The 18781-nt window shown below is 52.1% G+C and overlaps 1 protein-coding gene across 3 annotated transcripts in view; it reads left to right on the forward strand.

Moving 5' to 3' along the window:
• VSX1 (visual system homeobox 1) overlaps positions 1-17297 on the forward strand; it is a 28417-nt gene extending 11120 nt beyond the window's left edge. For 2 of the 3 annotated variants that reach the window (XM_079945540.1, XM_079945541.1), the window contains 4 exons: positions 13432-13510; positions 13919-14042; positions 14861-15041; positions 16234-17297. In XM_079945540.1, coding sequence (XP_079801666.1) covers positions 14001-14042; positions 14861-15041; positions 16234-16523 — 513 coding nt within the window. In that variant the 5' untranslated portion in view covers positions 13432-13510; positions 13919-14000 and the 3' untranslated portion in view covers positions 16524-17297. Of the gene's footprint in view, positions 1-10277; positions 11170-13431; positions 13511-13918; positions 14043-14860; positions 15042-16233 lie in introns of those variants that run through there. The other variant, XM_079945539.1, reaches the window with a different exon arrangement.
• The last annotated feature ends 1484 nt before the right edge of the window (positions 17298-18781 follow it).

Consider the following 18781-nt stretch of genomic DNA (forward strand, 5'->3'; position numbering starts at 1 on the left):
TTATTATTAATTAACCTCAAACTCTATTGAGATTTTCTCAGTTTTTCCACTAATGTTCTTTTTCTATTCTAGAACCCAAGCCAGAATACCACATTGCATTGAGGGGATTTTATTTTAATAGAAGGAAAGGACTTGGGTCTGTATGAGGCGGTATAAGGGTAAATAAAACTGAATGAAGGGGAAAGAGGCAGTTTTCTCACTCTCCCCGTCTTAGGGTGTCTCTTCAGGGCACATAGTGGCTTGAGTAGGGTGTCTCTTCAGGGCACATAGTGGCTTGAGTCATTTCTCTAACCTTTGGAATGTACACAAGTCTCTCTAGGGACCAGAAAAGCCCAGTCCTCAGTTTTACAACCAGTCACTTCTGCTGGGTCATGGGCCTCCTAATCCACTTGAAATGTGGAGTTAATGCCTATCTTAAGGTGTAAACATTTGTCTTTTGGGAGATAAGAGAAGTTTTATTCTTCTTTTCAGAGGAGGTCAGTTAGCTAAGCAAATACTGCCTTGATTCCCAAGCAGACTTTGAACCTGCTATGCTGTATAAATTGTGTGGGATTTTATTCTGACTTCGTAGTCTCTTGCGAGCTACTTACATGCTTGTATTCTGTTAGCTTATCCAGCAATGAACCAGTTATCTTTCTTTCGCTGTTAATGTGGCAAGGTCTCTGTGTTGGCTGCATTTTTACTCCCTAACATAAGACACTCAGAACCCGTTTCTCCCTTAGGGGGTGATACCCTTGAAATCCCACTCTGGGAAAGACCATGAACAAAGGGTGGGAGGCTGTGGAAGACTGTCTATCCTGGCCTGTCTGACCAGGCCCTGGGTAGGAAAATGCCTTTCTTGATAATCTGTAGCCATAAGCCTGCCATCATGTGGGCCTGGGGTTCTAATTTACATTAACTCATTGGTCCAGGAAACATCCAAGCCTAGAATTAACAGAGAAAGTGGTAGCTGGCTGATATCAGGTGGTATCTTCTTGTCAGCTAGAAGTAAACACAAATGGAGGGTCAGGAAAACTTATGTGAGATGACCTCAGCTGAAGTCCTACAGAACATGGGACAACCTTTGATCATTAGAGAGCACATGACAAAGCCCCAGGACAGCTGGTTCCTGGTTCCACATGTAAGGAGTTTGGAAGTTGCCACTCCATCCTAACAGCAAGTGAAAAACTGAACAGACTGAAAAAATCAACCATTCTTCTTAGATGCATAAGAGAAGTGACCACACTGCTGCCCCTAAGTTTGGAAAGAATCATGATTTACCGGAGCAGAAACAGGAGCACAGCCTCTGTGGGAATCGGCACCAGGGCAGGGAAACCTGACCTGGGATTGACAAGTTGCTGGAGGCTCAGTGTGGAAAAGCCTGAAAGTGGAAAACGCCAGGGGCAACCTGGTCATAGGGTGTCTGCCTCAATTCTGTGAGATTTCCCTCCAAGAGCCCCACCAGGTTCCCACAGTAAATATCAGAGAAAACCCCCCAGGAGCTTCCCGCAGGGGGCGGGCACCAGGAACAATCTTGAACACATTGTACTACTCTGTTCTTAACAAGGTCTGCCCTCAGGAGAAATGAGTTAACCAGAGCCTCACCAGCTGGGGTATTATCAGGGCCTGGGGGAGGGGCTTACCCAACTCTAGTCAGCCCTAGCCTTCCACTGCATAAAGAGAAATACCCAACTTCAGCCCCTTCCAGCCATCCTGTCCCACCTGAGGGGGAGAAAAAAACAGAAGCACCTGTGAAGTTCAGGGCTAAGAGGCACAGGCACTGAAAGACTGAGGCCTTAATCATCCGACTATAGAATGCCTCCTCTCCCCTCCGCCCATCTCACCACCACATTGCTAAAGGCCTATTTACATCATGTCTGTCTAACAAGATAAAATTACAAGGCACACCAATAGGCAAAAAACACAATTTGAAGAGACAGAGCAAGCATCAGGACCAGATATGGCAGGGATGTTGGAATTACAGACTAGGAATTTAAAACAGCTATGATTAATATAGTAAGGGCTCTAATGGATAAAGTAGACAGCATGCAGGAACAGATTGGCAATGTAAGCAGAGACATAGAAATCCTAAAAAAGAACCTAGAAGAAATGCTAGAGATGATAAACGCTGTAATAGAAAGGAAGAATGTCTCTCATGGGCTTATCAGTAAACTGGACATTCTCAGAGGAAAGAATCTCTTGAGCTTAAGCCAAACTCAACAGAAACCTCCAAAACGGAAAAGCCAAGAAACTGATGTAAAAACAGCACAGAATATCTAAGGACTGTGGGACAGTTACAGAAGGTGTAACATACACATAATGGGAATACAAGAAGGAGAAGAAAGAAAGGAACAGAAGAAATATTTGAAACGAAAATGGTTGAGAATTTCATCAAATAATTTCAAACACCAAACCACAGAGCCAGGAAGCTCAAACAGCAAGTAGGATAACTTCCCTCCACAAAACGAAACATAAGTATATTATTTTCAAATTACAGAAAAGCAAAGGTAAAGAAAAAATCCTGACAGAAGCCGGGGTGGGGGTGGGGAACACTCTACCAATAGAGGAGCAAAGTTAAGAATTACATCTGACTTCTCCCCAGAAACCATGCAAGCAAGAAGAGAGTAGAGTGAAATATTTAGTGTTGAGAGGAAAAACCCTACCAACCTACAGTTCTGTACCCTGTGAAATTATCCTTCAAAAATGAAGGAGAAATAAAACAAACACAGACAAACACAAACTAAGGAAATTTATTGCCAGTAGACCTACCTTGCAAGGTAATGTTAAAGAAATTCTTTAGAGAGAAGGAAAATAATACAGGTCAGAAACTTGGCTCTACATAAAGAAAGGAAGAGTATCAAAGAAGTGAAGGTAAAATAAAAACTTTCATGCAAAAAATTCTTAATTCATCTAACAGATGACAGCTTGTTCAAAAAAAAAATAAGTCAATGAAATTGAAAACAGGAAATCAATAGAGAAATCCAATGAAACCAAACACCAGTTCTTTGAAAAGATCAATAAACTCAATAAGACTTTGGCAGGTAAACTAAGAAAAAGAGAGAGGACACAAATTACTAATATCATAAATAAAAGAGGGGGACATAGATCCCATGGATATTAAAAGGATAATAAAAGAATACTATGGCAACTCTATGCCCACAAGTTTGATAACGTAGATGAAAAGGATCAATTTGTTTTAATTAACTTTTTTTTTTTTGGTTGTGCTGCACTGCTTGCAGATCTTAGTTCCCCCACCAGGGATGGAACCCGTGCCCTCAGCAGTGAAAGCGCAGAGTCCTAACCACTGGACTGCCAGGGAATTCCCTGGATCAATTTTTTGAGAGGCGTAATCTGTCAAACTCATACCAGAGGAAATGTACAATCTGAATTGGCCTATATCTGTCAAATAAATTGAATCGGCAATTAATATCCTTCCCAAACAGAAAGGAGCAGGCCCAATGGGTTCAGTGCCGATTTCTATCAAACACTTAAGGAGGAATGTATACTACTTCTCTTCAATCTCTTTCAGAAGATAGACGCACAGGGAATAACTTCGTAACTCATTCCCAGCATTGCCCTACTAACATAACTGAGGAGTGGCAATATTAAAAAGGATAAAATCTGATCATTTCTCAGAACAAATGAAATGCAGGGGACCTCGGGCCGGGGAATCACAGCGAGCGCCCAGCAAGCGAGGAGTGTCCCTCCCAGCGCGAGAGGACCAGGTTCAGAAACCGCTAGGAAGGCTCTTCCCCTTGGGTATCTGAAAGCCTTGCCGGTAATTGTGCTTTACGAATGAAGTGTCCCAGTGTTTGCCGTTTCCTCTCTCTGGGGAGCTGCCCTCTGAACAGAGGCATCTTTGTTGCGTTCAGGAAGCTGTTTAACTACTGCGCGGTGGCCAGCGCCCGCGACGGTGGATTTTCAGTCTTACCTTCTCCTTTCCCGCTTCCTCCTCCACTCTTTAATGAGGATTCCGCCCGTTGATTTGCGGGTGCCATTAATTAGCGTGTTTGGGGGGGGAGTGAGCCAGAACGAACAGATTCCGCAGTCAGACCCAGTCAGCAGAGCACACGGTCCAGGCCCTGCGCGCAGATGGCCGGCTCCGCCAGGTCCCCGCGGTCCCAGCACCCAGCCCGGCCTCGGCCCCACGGCCCTCAGCCTTCACCAGTGAAAACCCCACGCGAACGAAACACAGCTGCAGGGTGGCTGCTCTGCGGCACACATCTCAAAACCTTTGGTGGAAGCAGTGAACCAAACAGCTTTGTAAAACGAGGTACCAGGCAGGAATAAAACGCACAGCCCATCCCTGCGATGGGAGGGCCGGTCGGAGGCCTGGGCTGTGGCTCGGATGTGGGGCTCCTTCCTGCCCCTCCAGCCCTCGGATTGCGCGGGGGGAGCCGTGCTCTCAGCCCACCCTCCTCCGACCTGGCCTTGGGAGTGAGGGAGGGGCTCTCGAGGAGAAGTACCGAGCCAGTGCCGCGCCGCTGAAGTTCACGTCCATCCGCCGCGGATTCTTTCCCTCAGCAAATCCTGGCCGTGCGCCGGATGCCGGGCCCACGGGCGCCAGATGCCGGGCCCACGGGTGCCAGGACGGCCCGGCCCTTGCCTTGTGGAGCTTACCGATTGTCTAGGGGTGGGTCCCCCCAAAGCAGACCCTGAGGACGGGGATTGGGTGAAATACTTCGTCTGCAAGGTGAAACTAGGCAGCCCTGATGAGGGGGCAAGACACAGGGAAGGCGGTGATACTGAGTGGGGTTTGCGGGTCTCCATCCTGACCGGGTGCTGGGAGCGACTGAGACTGAACCCATCTCAGCCCAAACTGACAAGGATGCTGAGGTATTTACCCACTAACTCCCAATCGTCCTTGGAGGGTTGCTGCTGGGGGCGTTAACCCCCCCCCCCCAGGCCCGGCTGGTGCGCTCCCGGGGCCTGTGCACATCGTCAGGCAGAGGGGCAGCTGTTGAGGTGTGTTTGGGAACTGTCTACAGGTGCTGCAGGTGACCTGGGCTGGTGGGCAGCCATCAGTCAGTGCCAGCTTCGGGGTCTGATTAGGGGGCCAGGTAAGGCGCAGTAAGCCAGCAGGCAAATGAGTAATTACAATCGTGGAGGTGCACTGGGGGGAGAGGGCAGGAGCTGAGTGCAGTGGGGCAAGGGAGGACCTCCTTCAGGTGGGAGGTGCCTGTGTCTCCGGTGAGGAACCTGCAGCCCCGCCTCCCCGGGAGAACACATCTCACCCCGGCCAAGAGCCTGGGTGGCTACACGTGAGTCAGGGCGGTGATCGTGTGTTCACTGCCACTGCGAACTGGCTAAAAGCATGTTATTTGCTGTTAGATAGTTTTCTCAATTGCCAGTAGATGACCTAACACTTGACACTGGAAATGAAAGTCACCCACAGCACCCACCTGCCCTTAGTGACCCCTTCCCATGACCTGTTGGCCGACATAGCCTATGTCACCCCCCCCACCCTGCTGATGCCCAAGCAACACACCTGCTTCCAACTGCAGGTCCCTGTCCCCTTGGGGAGGCCATGCAGGCCTTCCCGGAGTCTTCCTCTGCTCAGGGATCCCCGCTCGGTGCTGGGTGCTGTGCTCGCTCCTGCGTTTCATCTGGTCTTCGGGTTCGTTGGACTTACAGATGGGACTCGAGGAGTGTGGCCATGAGCTCTTTTGATGGGCTGAAGTGAAGGAGGAGCTGAGGAGGAAGTGGGTGGAGAGAGGAAAGAGGACAGAGGTGGGTGGAGGTCAGGGAAGGAAGAAGGGAAATACAGTCCCGGGGGCCAAAGTGTTATCTGGGTTCCTACTTGGGGTTCCCCTGTTATCTCAGGACCTAAAGAGCAGAGACGGAGCATGGGCACCCGAGACTCCTGTAGAAATCTGCCTCAAGCCCACAACACCGCTGATTGATGGCACCTGGAGCAGTGCAAGATTGAGGGCTTCATAGGCCCTCAGCACCTAGAAATTCAAAATAAAACCAATGCTGAACCTCAGAAAAGTGTAGGGAACCCCTGACATTGTCATTTTCCCCATCCTGACTTCGCTGCTTCAGGCCCGACAGTCAGGCTTTGGGTCCCGACCTCTCCAAGGCCTGCCAGGCTAGTTGCAGCTCTGCCCCTCAGTTTTCTCAACCACAAAATGGGGATAATAATAGGCCCCCCTCATTAGGTTGGTCACAAGTATTAAATTAATTGATGTGTGTCTAGCGCTTAGCACAGCACCTGGCCCAGAAGAGATTTTTACGGCTGGGTGAGGGGAATCTGGGAAGGACTCAGCCAGAGGAGCCCTTTGGACTGGGCTTCCACGGCAGGGTCACTGTGGCTGTGGAATAAAGACGGATTGCTGGGGGCGTGGGAAGGGGCACAAAGATGGTGGGGGCGACCCCAGAGGTGGAAGGAAGCCCAGTGCCCAAGACAGCGTTCTTGGATGCAAACCATAGGAACCACCGCCAGCCAATTCGTGCTGCAAAGAAGTTTACAGGACGGCATCACTTTTTTTTTTTCTCCCAGACTGAGGAAAGTTTGGAGAAAAAGAGCAGGGCCGTGACAGGCCAGGCATCTGTGAACGAGGCCAAATTATTCAGGGAACAGTGGGGAAGCGTCAGGGAGTGCAGAGTAGCCACTGGACACTCACCACTACTCCTGTACAAAACCCAGAGTGGACTCTGAGTCTCCAGGATAAGTCGTTTTCCTGGGAGGGGATTTCAGGCAATGCCAGTAGGGGAGTCCAACAGCGAGACAGGAACAGGTCTCTAGAAGCAGAGCCCAAAGCACGGTGTGGGTGCATGAGCTTTATGGGGGGGAGGGAGGGGGAATTCAGCAGTGAGGGGTCCAGAGAGGAGGGAAAGGGTGGATGAAGATGAACACCTGGGTCCAGGTGAGCCTTGGCCTGACCTGTGAGCCGAAAGGGGTTTGAAGCAGAGACGGCTCTGCACAGTTGTCCCTCCGAGGGTAAGGGGGCAGCCTCCTACCAAGTCACATGAGTCATCAACCATTGTGTATGTGGGTGTGGGTGTGGGTGTAGGTGTGGGTGTGGGTGTGGGTGTGGGTGTGGGTGTGGGTGTGGGTGTGGGTGTGGGTGTGGGTGTGGCCTGGGTTAGAGGCTTTTGTCCGCAGAGGGCAGTTCTCCTGATCAGGGGCAAGAGCCTACATTGGGGTGGGGCGTGAGGTGTGGGACTGGGTGGTGTAGGGATGGGGTGGGGGGCGGTGCAAGAGCCCAGGAAAGGGGCTCTGGGTGGGGCACCCATAGCACTTAGGAAGAAAGCAATATGGGATGTGATAATTAGTGATAACTTGAGCAAACCCAGCTGTGGACTTCTGGAAGGCCTGAGCTATCCCACTGAAGACCTGGGGCCGTGTTTATACACCGACTCCTGCTTTCTTTGGCCCTCGGCTTCTCAGGGCATGTACTCCTTGGCCCCTCTGGCCAGAGGACTCTGCAGACCAGAGAAAGTCCCCAGGCAAAGGCGTGGGTCCTGGGCACTGGAGGCCCTGCAGGCTGCAGGTGGAATGGTCAGGACACAGATGTGGACAGGGCAAAACAGCATCTGCTACAACAACCTTTAAAGGGGACACAAAAGCAACCGAGAAAGAGCAGTCAGAGGCGGGAGGAAACTCCAGAGGAGCAGAGCCCTAGGGTTCCAACGTGCAGACACACGCGACGCTCTTTATTCGCGGTGCGCATCCCACTCCTAGCGCATCTGCGCTTTATGCTACCAGCCTGGCCGGGGGCGGCTCCGAAAAGCCCGAGACGGCTGTCGTTGAGCCACTTACACCCCGGCCAGCCTCAGCCTGGCGTGGCGAGGAGCCGGGACGCGTCCAGGCAGGGAGAACGAGGGAAGCGGAGAGCACATTCGTGGCTGGCCACGGACAGGGGCTGGAAACTTTCCCTGGAAAATATTGAGCGGAGAAACCTTTACTGATTAGTTAAATCCCAGATAATCCTGGTTGATGAAGGCAGATCCGGACCCCTTAACGGATTTAGGGTTCCAAAACGACTCCGGGGGTTGACCCAGGCGGGGCGCGCTAGATGGCTCTGGCTCTGTCCGCAGATTTGTATATGTTGGGAGGGGAGCTGGGAGGCGCCTACCTTCCACCCCGCCGGCGGCCGAGGGGTTCCCCAACGCTGTCGCCCACTTGCGTAGACTCGGCAACCGCCCGAGCGCCCGGAGGGACGCGCGGAACGTGGGTGGGCTCGGAGCCGGCTCGCTCCATTTCCAAGTCTCCTAAAGCACTGGACGCGCTTCCCCCACTGGGCGGACGCTGCGCAGAGCGCTCGCCGGCTCCCCAGGGGTGGGGTCTTCTGAGCCGATCCCGCAGAGTCGAGGGGCGCGAGTGGACCCGCGATCCCCCTCAGGAGCTAGGGGTGGGAGTGGTGGCGCGGATTAGCGTAGCAGGGCGGGGCGCTTCTTACCCGGGAATGGGCAGTAAGAATGCCCGCCCGCGCCGGGCTCCCGCCGCCGCCACGCCGCGGAAAGGAAGGCGCCCGGGGTTCAGCTCTCCCTCCATCCTGGTCCCTCCCGCGGTGTGGCCGGAGGAGGAGGCAATGACTCTTCTGTCCAGGAATTGCAATGTCCCCTTATAGCTCCAACCTCGGGGCTCTCGGGGTCTCTCTCTGCTTCGCTTTGCTCTCCTGATTTCTCTCTCCGTGTCAGGTGTGTCAGGTGTGAGCGGGTTAATACACCTCAGGTTCTCTCATCTGCAAAATGGGTTTTATAATATCCTTCCGAAGGGGTTGGAAACCGGTGTGCTGTTGGCACTGAGTGGCGGTCACCGTGTGGTGCTGTCGAAGTTGGCCTCCTCCCGGATGGCCTTTTGGTACCTCTGGATCCCTGGCCATCTACTCGAGGCCTCCTCTGACAGAGGCTGGGGGACAGAAACTTCGAGACCCGGGCCCAGGCGAGGGGGTGCCGTCGGCCCTCCAAGCTGCCGGTGCGGCGCACACGTCTGCCTCTGAGACCGGCCCTTGCAAATGTCCCGGGCGGGGCCACCTCAAGGCCAATTGTCCAGCCTGCCTGCTCCGGACGTCTGCAAATGTGTGCATCGTTAGCTGTCTTCCTTAACTGAGGCCCCAAATTATTATTTACAAACTTCTGCTCTGCCGGGCCAAGAGCCAGAGCATCTTGGCTGGGTCCTGTACCCCTAACACCTTCCCCTAAACCCAGAGATAAATTTAGGGAGAAATTACTGGCGGAGCCAAAAACGACGCTGGCGTCTGAAGCCGCCCCCACCCCGAGCGACTCAAAGGACAATTATCCCAAAGGAAAGTTATTGTTTTGCTAATCCCGGGAACAGCTTGCGATGGGGAGATTTGGGTCTTCTTTTAATAATGAGAAGTTAATGCGCAGCCTCTTGTAATTATCTTTATCGGAAGCCCCTCGTTTAATCCTCAGGTTTGCAGAGGACCCACCCCGAGGCGCAGCCAGCTGGAGATCCACTTTGCCGGGTTCGGCTCCAGCTCGGGTTCCTCCTCGGCTCGGGTTCCGGTTTGGCTCGGGCTCCGGCTCGTCCCCGCTCGGCTCGGGGTCCGACTCCGGCTCCAGCTGTGCTGATGGTGCGCGCAGAGACCCGTGGGGCGTCCGCGCGGCGCTCTGAGAGCTGCCGCACCCCTCGCTGGGCGCCCGCCTGGCCGCTCGCCCTCAGGGGCGGGACTGAGAGATTCTGCTTCCCGGGTTCCGCGTTGGAGAAGGGTGGGCTCAGGGCTCCGAGCGATTCAGGTTGGGTGGGCTCAAAATTTCGGAGTGCGAGCCAGGAGAGGTTTACCCACGTGTTTCGTTTCGCGCCCACTTTAACAAATATGGGCGCTGCACGTGAAAATCAGGCTTTCTTTGAATAGTCATAAAATCTGACAATAATTTGTTAGCCTCCATGAAGAGGGGTGGGTCCCAGTAGACAGGTCCTATTTTCCAATTTACCATCCCCACTTAGGGGTCGCCAGATAAAATACTGGTACACACTTATAATTGAAAAGAATCACAGTTCATCTGAAATTCTGATTTCACTGGACCTCCTGTAATGCAGTTTGCAAAACCTGGCGCCCTTCTCCGACGCCCTGGCCCGGCCCGGCCGCTCCCGCCTCTCTCTCCTTTTTCTTCTTCAGCTCCTTCAGTGTGTGCATTTTGCGACCCCGACGGCTCGGCCATTAGAACGCTGGGGTGGGTTTGGCTGGAGTTGGAGTGGGCACGGGTTAAATGAACGTTTTCCACTCCTTTCCCCTTGGGGATGTTCGGGGAAGGCCTTGCCTCCAGCGGTGGCGTTGGAGGGCTGGAGGGGGTCATATTGGTAGTGTTGAGGGTGTGGCTGGGAATGGGGCCTTGGTCTTAATGGGCGACTGGATGCGGGGAGGGAGGCTTCAGGGAGGCTGCGAGCGGGGCCTCCGCCGGGGTATCCGGAAGGGGAGAGAACAGAATCGGGATCTGGAACCTGCGGCTTTCAGAGTAGAGGTTGCGGGAGGGGACGACTCTACTTTAGGAATAGAGTTGTCTGCGGCCTATTTTCCTCCCACCGAGAACGGGAGTGGGGGTGGGCAGGGGGACAACTGGAAAGGAGAGGGGAGAGGGGAGAGGGAGCTGATTGAGGGGACCGCAGCTGGGAGGGCGGCGACCGAAGGGAGGGAAACTGGTGGCGTCCCCATCTCGCGGGGTCCAAGGCGTGACGCATCCGCGCCCCGCTGATTGGAGCCCTCCTGGCGCCCGACTGTATAAATCGTCCTCAGAGCTGCGCCCCCTCCGCAAAGGTGACCGAGAGAGGGTCCAGCCTCGCCGCCTAAGAAGCCATGACCGGTCGAGACGCGCTTTCCGACGGGCGTGCCAGGAGTAGGGCACTGGTGCCCGGAGGCCCGCCCACCGGCTCGCGCCCCCGGGGCTTTGCCATCACCGACCTGCTGGGCCTGGAGGCTGAGCTGCCCGCACCTGCTGGCCCCGGGCCGGGATCCGGCTGCGAAGGCCCCGCGGCCGCGCCGTGCGCGGGTCCACGGCTCTGGGGCTCCTGCTTGGCGCGCGGGGCCCTCCCTCTGGGGCTTGGCCTCCTCTGCGGCTTCGGCGCGCAGCCCCCTGCGGCCGCCCGGGCGCCCTGCCTCCTCCTCGCAGACGTGCCCTTCCTGCCGCCCGAGGGGCCTGAGCCCAGCGCCCCGCAAGTCCCCGGCCGCCCGCCGACCCCGGCCGCCCTCCAGAAGCGCAGCGAGAGCGTCTCGACGTCCGGTAAGGAGGCCAGTCCGTGCCACTCCTGTCCCTTCCCTCGGCTCGGGCGCGCAGGGTGACACTCCGGGGCCCCGCCAAGCCCAACGCAGCCCCCCAGATCTAGGGAAGTCGGGACCCCACAGCGTGGCCTCGCCGGGGAAGGCATTCTCGCAGCCGCGCCCTCTGCCCCTGGCCTCTCCTCCGGGTCTGGTCGCCGCTGCCCCGCGGACACCACCACCACCCGGTCTGGACCCACCCTGGGGTCTTAGCGACCCGGCCGCGGTCTCCGGGGGCCTTTCCCCCGTGCCCGCGCGAGGTTCGGCCTCTGGGAACGGTGGAGGGCGGGAGGCCTGGCCCTGCCTCGTTTGTCAGTGGCACAGAACCCGGTGCCCGCCAGAGCTGGAGGGTTCGCTGAATTGATTGACGAATTGTCCGGCTCTTGGAGAGCGCGGGGCGGAGGCCTGGAACTGTCCTCCCTGTGCTGTAAAGCGAGTCTGGGTACCGCGCTTCTCCCCTCCTTCCAGCACATGAGAAGCGAGCTCGCCCGTCTTATGGTAGCTGTGCCCATCTCCTCAGACAAGTCGGGGTGGATTGTGGGGAACAGAAGGGAGCAATGGAAATCTACAAAGACAGGGCCGAGAAATAGAGAGGTTTGGGGTGTGGGGGAAGAGAACGGAGAATTACACGAGAAGGGGTGGATGGAGAGAAACTATGTAGCGGACCGCAGAGCTGAGCATCCAGGCAGCCGAGGCAGAAAGAGTGTAGTGGTCTCCACTGCTGATTAAAGGAAGCAGGCGGGGGACTTCCCTGGAGGTCCAGTGGTTAAGACTCCGCGCTTCCACTGAAGCGGGTACGGTGGTCCGGGAACAACTAAGGTCCTGCATGCCCCGCAGCAAGGCAAAAAAAATAAAATAAAATAAAAAAAATAAGCAGACGGGATCAGCAGGCAGGCCAGCGTCCACCCAGCTCTAAAAGGACTTTGTTTCATGAATGTCTAGATAAGATCAAATGAACCCCACTATTAGTTGTTTCACTAAAAATGCAGGAACCACCTTCATAGGATGGGCTCTTTCCATGTGAGGACCGTAAAACTAAAGGCAAAATGCAACCGCATCCTAGTCTGTGAGGGCGTTTCTCAAGACCAAGACCAACACTGTCCAGTAGAAACATCATGTGACTGCAAGTAACGATTTCTCAAAGCCACGTTAAAAAGGAAAAATAAATAGTTGAAACAAATTTAAATACTCTATCTTATTTAATCCAATACATACCAAACATTGTCATTTTACATGTACTCAATATAAAAATTATTAATATTTTACTTTGGGGGGTATTAGGTCTTCAAAATCCACTGACTATTTCACATTTACAGCTGGTCTCAATTCAGATTGGCCACATTTCACGTCTCAATAACCTTATATATCTATTGGTATACCAGATTGGACAGCATGGATAGCATAATATTATAATCCAATTTTTCTGGTGAAGTAATTGATGTAGGAGTAAAACTGACATTATTTTTACTATTTTTGCATTTCTTAATTCACTTGTTAGTGTTTTGAAGCAAATATGCTTTTTAACAATGAACCTGACAATAGTTTGGTCTTCTAACCTTCATTTCAACCTAGATCTTTTGATATAATGGATCTCAAAAGATAAAGCATAGTGGAGTGGGTTCTTAAAATTATTTCACCTGCCATCTATGAATCATCTGGGCCCATTTGCCAAGAATGAATTTCCCAGATCCCACTTCCAGAGGTTTGGAATCGGTACAGCAGGGCAGGGGGCCAGCTCTGATGAGGGTCTGATGTCACAAACCTCCGTCCTCCCTTTGAGAAATGTTGGTGTATTGGTTAAGATGAGGAAGGTGAGATAGAGGCAGAAGGAAGGGGATGCATTTGGAAGCTGAAGGGACAGGAAATGCAATTAGTGTTCAAGTAGCTTTGGCTTCACACAGTCTGGGGTTTGAATCCCAACCCCACTGTTGACTACCTGTGTGACCTTGGACAAGTTACTTAATCTCTCTGTGACTTGGTTTCCTCCTCTGTAAAAAGAGAATAATAATAGCAGCTGTCTTGGAGTTGTTTTAATTTATGGAGAAGAACGGTGGCAATGCACGAGCAGTGCTAAGCTCAGCACCCGGAGCGTGGTGTGAAAAATGCGAACTTGTAAATATTCGCATCCCCAGCAGGTTCACAGCGTCAATCCTCAAAGTAAAATCCAGAAAACAAAGTGAAAAATGTGCTCACCTTGAAAGTCCTCCCTCTCTCCTTGTGCTCACAGATGAGGACAGCCCATGTGAAGACAGGAGTGACCTGAAGGCGTCCCCCGCCCCCGGCAAGAGGAAGAAGCGGAGGCATAGGTACCTGCCCTCACCCCTTTCCTTGGGACACAGTGCCTGAGAACCAGCTGGCCCTGCATTAGGGCAGCAGCGGGAAGGGCTCAGTAGCCACTTGGGAATGTAATTCTGCAGTTCCCAGGGGGCTGCAGGTCAGCCTTGGTAGCATTTTAAAGACACAGTTTTGTGGGGCTTTAAAATGGGTCTTCTTAGAATGAGTTGATGGAATTCACTGAGGAGAAAAAAAGACCTAAAGAACTTTGTTTGGTCTGAACTAAATTGTGGACTTTCCAGAGGCTAATCATTCAGAGGTGGGGCGTCCAGTTTTCATGAAGTAGACAAAGAGGGGCCAGGCATGGGGTCCTCTGAGGCTGGAAGCCTTGCAGCCTCCTGTGGACATGTGCCCACGTGTGTGTTCGGGCCTCCCTCCAGGACCGTCTTCACAGCCCACCAGCTGGAAGAGCTGGAGAAGGCCTTCAGCGAGGCCCACTACCCTGATGTGTACGCCCGGGAAATGCTGGCCGTGAAGACCGAACTCCCCGAAGACCGAATACAGGTGCAGGTCCCACCACCCAGAGACACCACAGAGAACATGCTGCCCTTACATGCAATGAGTCAGCCCATAGCCACCTCTAAACAGCCCAGCGCTTCCCCCTCCACACCCAAACCGCAGGTTACTTAGATGCTAGAGCTTTCCTTTGTGTTCATTTAGAGAGGATGACCCCTGTAACCGTCAAGCCTTTTTTCCTTTTATTAAATCATTCTTAAAAATTACACAGTGTGTGCTGCATCTAGAAACTATGTCAAGATATTAATGAAAAAATGACTATCACTCCATTGCAAGCCCTCAAAGAAACCAGTGTAAATTGCCTGACGAGGCTTTTCTGCAAACTGCCCCCATGCCATATGCACATCTGGCCCTGGAACATGCACTCACGGGCACACAGGATTGGTCTTTGTCTTTCTAGAAAGCCGTCCTGTGTGTGCCTCAGCCTCTCTGCTGACAGCACATCCTCGCCAGGTCAGAAGATATGCCACTCACTCTTTTTAAACAGCTTAACAATAGTCGACACTATTATTAAGATAAAGCAATCCAACAACCGAGGTTAGAAGAGACCATTGCCCTGGTGAACTGCTCCCATCAGTGTAAAAATCAGCTTCTTTACACACTGTGGGATACTCTGATTTTGTTTTGTCATCCCTGACCCCGTGGAGACCTCGGTGGAAACTGGTCCCGATCACCCAGCACGACCAGTCCTGCGAGCCACGAGAAAGGCCTGGGTCCCAGGTGCCCCCAAGACGGTGCACCTGTGCCCCTCTGCGCTGCGGTCTCCTCCCGTAAGCCCTTCTGCTTCCCCTCCCGCCTCAATCCAGGTCTGGTTTCAAAACCGGCGGGCCAAGTGGCGGAAGCGGGAGAAGCGCTGGGACGGCAGCAGCGTGATGGCTGAGTACGGACTCTACGGGGCGATGGTGCGACACTGCATCCCGCTGCCCGACTCAGTCCTCGGCTCCGCGGAGGGCGGCCTGCTGGGGTCCTGTGTGCCCTGGCTCCTGGGTAAGGAAGAGGGTCCTGTGGCCGCGTCCTGCCAGAGATGTTGGGGGTCCCCATGCCCGGTGGCCGTTGCCAAGCCAAGCAATGTAAATTTACTCAGATTCAGGCCCAGAATATCACATCCGATTTTTAATGAATTACAAGGCTTGGACTCTGATCAGTTGCCTTATTTTTCATTGGAACTACGTAGGCAGTGTGTAGACAGATCCAATCAGGCCCTGGTTTTATGAGTGGAATGACACACTTTCATTATATGAAATATGTTTCCCAAATGTTGAGAGCTGTTAGAGGTTTTGGAAACCATACAGTTCAGAGCTCATGGTAATAGGAAGCGGGAAGGCGCAGGCAGTGAACCTGCAGACTGTTAACCCCTTGCACCCTGGACTCAGGAGGTCCAGTTCCTGGTCCTGGCTCGGCCATTAATAATCTGCCGTGTAGCTGTTCTGTCCCCTAGTTCTTGGTGCTGGGACAGTCTTCACTGGTGAGGTCCAAGCTTTGAGGCTGGTCATTCTGAGGAGCTGGCACCCTTCCTGGTCTGTTGGCTGTTACCAGAGACACTCGGGCTTGGAGGAATGAGTGACAGACAGCACGCTGGGCAGGGTGTGAGATTAGGATTAGGGGGCCGAGGGGACATTTTAGGCTGGGGAGGAAGAGGGGTTTTGTTCAGCAAACACTTTTTGAACCCCTACCCACCTGACACTATGCCGGGACTGAAGAAACCAATCACCTTTGCCCTCAAGGGTTGGAGAGCCTGGAGGGAACTTTGGGCAGGTAACCGGGCCCACCCCTCTGAGTTTACACGAGCAGGTGGGGTGGAGCTTACTGAGTCTGCAGGTCTGTGGCCGAACAAGAAACTGGGCCTCGTGCTGCCAGACGTCTGACTTTTTGAGAGAAGCTGGAAGTTTGACTTTTGATGTAAATCTCCTGATTTTAAAATGTTGCCAACAAGTTTTAAAATAAAAATTTAAAAATCACCATGTCATCCAAACAAGGCACTTTGCTGGCTGTGTCCAGCTGGCAGACACCAGTCTACAACCCCTGATGTTGAGAGTTACCTACGAGACTCTCCTGCAGGCCCCAAGACAGATACCAATAAGGCAAATTCTAATGGGATTTAGAGAACAGTGACATGGAAGAAATTGACTTAATTGCTGTATTTAGAGATATGTTTTTATTTATTTTCCTTTTTTGCAAGGGATGCATAAAAAATCCACAGGGATGATAAGGAGAGCAGAAAGAGAAGAAAAGCTGGCAGGACTCTGGGGCTCTGACCATCTCAAGGAAGGTTCTAGCCCACATCAGGCAGGACCCCAGAGGGGCTTGGAGGAAGGCAGCCCTGAGAGCGGCTTGGAAGACGTGGCCATTGATCTCTCCAGCACCACACGTCAGGAGACCAAGAGAGCGCAGCAGGGGTCTGGTGCCCAAGGATGTTCAGACTCTGAGGGGCTAGAGGGGCTCCAGCCAGGGAAGGAGGGGGCCTTATGAGGCTGCAGGTCCCCTCTCCCCCACCAAAGGCTGGAAATGTGCACATTCCTCACCAGCTTTTTTCAAAAGACAAAAGTTGTCGAAGACAAATACTCTCAGTTGGATTTTCTTCTTCCGGTGTCAGGATGAAATGCAATGCCACTTGCTTTAAGAAGACAAATGGTGACTTACGGAAAATTCCATTTCATTCTAGAATGGAAATCATTCCTTAAAGGCACATGAATCAGTTAATTTGGTGTAAAACTTTTATTCTCTTCTGTAGAACTTGAGGAGGGAGGATATTAAGTCCAAAACCCATTTTCACTGCCAGACATCCCAAGATTTGGTTCAATGTACTGTGTAGACTCCCAGGTTAAGTCTGCTGTCCTTACTCTGAATCCAAAAATACAAAATTATTTAACCTACAGAGAATCATATATCTTCATAGATACTGAAGACTTCATGCAGACCTCATACGAATGAAACATAACATTTTTACCTTGAACTTGGCTTTGGACTTTTTCATTTTCTTGTTAGGCAATGATTCTATGTCCTCCTGAGTGTCATTTGATCGGGTCTGTCATTCCAACCAAGAAAGTCCTCTCTCCCTTCCCTTCTGAAACAGCACAGGACCATATCCGAACAACTGTTGAATATCTATAAACAGTGTTTTAAGTTCAGACCAGGCTTCTTGGTTTTTTAAAATTTATGTTTGAGAGCACTTTAGTGACTTGATTTCGTGACTGTTTCCTCGCCTGTATTTCCTTTATTTATTATTTTAAAATAAACGTTTTGTGGTGTGTTGGTGTCTCACACACCCCCTCTGTCTGCACGTGCACCTCCTGCTGCCCCTGCTGAGGGCGCCTCCATTAGCCTGGAAACATTGTACCCCAAGTGTTTCACGCTCGGGCTGCAGCACTTACCCTGTGTCGCTCTGTAAACTCCTATGGGGCAGCGTCGGTGTCTCATTCTCTTTTCTGAGTTCAGAGTCCAGAGCTTACACCTTGCTGATGGGGAGGCTGAGGGGGAAACACGGCTCTCCTTGAAGAAGAAAGCGTGGGAAGGAGGGTGAGGACCCTCTAAGCAGGTGGCTTCCTCTGGGAATGGGCGCCGCCGCCCTTCGGGCTGGGCCTAGCTCTGCCGTCTCTCCGAATGAGAAAACACAGTTTCCTTCCTTTGGTCTGTTTCTCTTATCCTGTGATTGTCCCAGACTTTTGTGAAAATTAAATGTCACCTATCCTTACTGCAGCAACAGCAGCTAACAATGAGCCCCACCTTCTCTCATTCATTCTGGCACCAAGAGCTCAGCTGAAGCCTGGGGCTGACGGGAGGGCAGGTGCTGGGAAGAATCTGGAAGTCACCTTCTCTCTGTCCCGCTGGACCTGCAGAGCAGGCCCTGAGCGATGTGGCCACACCTGTTCTGGACCCTCTGCTGCCTCAGGCCGGTTCTCAGATTCTTGCCTCCATCTCTCTTCCTAGTTTATCCAGGCTTGAGTTTGGGGGAGGGAGCTAGTAACCTGTGCAACTTACATACAGCACACTCATCAAATAAAATATTATGCAGCCACTAAAAATGATAACAATGAGGCATACTTACATGGAAAGATGTTCATGAGATGTTGCCATGTGGGGGCTTCCCTGGTGGCTCAGTGGTTAAGAATCCACCTGCCAATGCAGGAGACATGGGTTCGAGCCCTGGTCCAGGAACATCCCACATACCATGGAGCAACTAAGCCCCTGTGCCACAACTACTGAGCCCACAAGCCACAACTACTGAAGCACACACACCTAGAGCCCGTGCTCCACAACAAGAGAAGCCACCACAATGAGAAGCCTGTGCACCGCAGTGAAGAGTAGCCCCTACTCGCCACAACTAGAGAAAACCCATGCGTAGCAACAAAGACCCAACGTAGCCAAAAATAAATTTTAAAAATTAAAAAAAAATTAAACGTAATTATAAGCTGATTGAAAACTCCTAAACGAACCCAAAAAAGGATACAAGTAGAAAAAAATATGTAAAGCAGAATAAAAATGAAATAAAGAAACTTAACTGCCATAGAACTATACAAATAGTGGACAAATTTCTAGGCAAAATTATCTAAAAAAGGAGAAAACAGGAAGAGGCAAAAGAGAAAGGGACTAGAACCAGTAATATAGACCATTTTAAATGTATAAGGACACTAATGTCTCAGTTTTTTCAGTCATAAAATGGGGATCATAATAGAACACCCTTGTTTTCGTGGAGATTAAATGGAAGGATGTGAGTAAAGTGCTTACCT

This window comes from Stenella coeruleoalba, assembly GCF_951394435.1.
Source record: "Stenella coeruleoalba genome assembly, chromosome: 15".
Classification (NCBI taxonomy): Eukaryota; Metazoa; Chordata; class Mammalia; order Artiodactyla; family Delphinidae; genus Stenella; species Stenella coeruleoalba.